The following is a 1,393-nucleotide window of genomic DNA, read 5'->3' as shown; positions in this document are numbered from 1 at the left end:
ATTTGCAACAAGGCCTTCTCATATAAAGGTAGTCTAGAGATTCATATGAGAAGGCATAGAAAGGAGAAGACATACAGCTGTGAAATTTGCAATAAGGCCTTCTATTTGAAAAGCCATGTAGTAACCCACATGAGAGTACACACAAAAGAGAAGCCATACAGCTGTGAGATTTGCAATAAGGCCTCATACAGAGGTGGTCAAGTAAGCCACATGAGACTTCATACACAGGAGAAACCATATAGCTGTGAGATTTGCAATAAACACTTCTCAAATATATCTAACCAAAAACAACATATGAGAGTACATACGAAGGAGAAACCATACAGCTGTGAGTTTTGCAATAAGGGTTTCTCACAGAAATCTAATTTAGTGAGACATATAAGAGTACATACAAAAGAGAAGCCATACTGCTGTGAGATTTGTAATAAGGCCTTTGCTTTGAAAGGTAATTTAGTAAGGCACATGAGAGTACATACAAAGGATAAGTCATGAGCCAAATGCATCTTACATATTAAAAGTTTTCTTTTTCTGATTTGTATTGTATATGTTATTCTTAATATGTAGTTTTGTCAAGTTTGAACAAGTTTTAGTTTTTATGACTTGTGTTTAGTCTCCATAGACTAAACATGCACATGCAATGCTGTCACTGCCTAGGAGTGATTAGAAAGATGGCCACGAATGTCCACAGTTTTCAAAGAAAATGCTCCTTCCCTTCATTAAAAACGTCATAGATACGGAAGTCACACACACTCTCTCACACACACACACAAATATATATATATATATATATATATATATATATATATATATATATACATATACATATATACATATACCTAAATGTACACTCAATTATATCCCAAATTTTCTGTTCTCCTTAATTTCCTCTCCTTTTTTTGTTTATTTTATTGTTTCAGTATTTTCCATCATGATTACTCTCATTGTTAGTATAATTACCCTTTTTAGTATTATTGTTATCATTTAAACATAAATTATTAATTATTTATGTGTATTTTCCTCTCCCTAAACCCACAAGCAATAAGCCATTTGACATCATGCTTTCGTCTCTGTGCCTTGTGTTAGTCTGAGAGGAACACAGAAGGACATCCAGCTGTTATGTCCTTGTATATATGTCTGTGTGTGTGTCTATATATGCATAAAAGGGAAAACCCCGTATGTTGATGCATGCTTAACCATGTTTGCTATTTATGAGCACATGATTGGAGGCTGCTGAAAAATCTATTAGTTTTAAAAGTTGTTAGGCCGGGGGTGCCCAGCCTTCGTGTTCATCTGTACCCCTTTGGCAGTTTTATAGAATTCTTTGTACCTTAAAAATTAAAGAGAGAGAAAAAAATTATATTGATTTCTTAAAATAATTTTATTGTGAACATTG

The 1,393-nt window shown here is 33.5% G+C and overlaps 1 protein-coding gene across 1 annotated transcript in view; it reads left to right on the top strand.

Annotated features, from left to right (window-relative positions):
- The window catches only part of LOC119568581 (zinc finger protein 570-like), a 794-nt gene extending 302 nt beyond the window's left edge, over window positions 1–492 (top strand). Inside the window, exon 1 of the mRNA XM_037917126.1 lies at window positions 1–492. This exon is cut by the window's left edge and continues 302 nt beyond it. Coding sequence (XP_037773054.1) covers window positions 1–492 — 492 coding nt within the window.
- The last annotated feature ends 901 nt before the right edge of the window (window positions 493–1,393 follow it).

Source organism: Penaeus monodon, chromosome 44, assembly GCF_015228065.2.
Source record: "Penaeus monodon isolate SGIC_2016 chromosome 44, NSTDA_Pmon_1, whole genome shotgun sequence".
NCBI classification, from domain to species: Eukaryota; Metazoa; Arthropoda; class Malacostraca; order Decapoda; family Penaeidae; genus Penaeus; species Penaeus monodon.
This window is presented reverse-complemented; position numbering and strand designations above follow the sequence as displayed.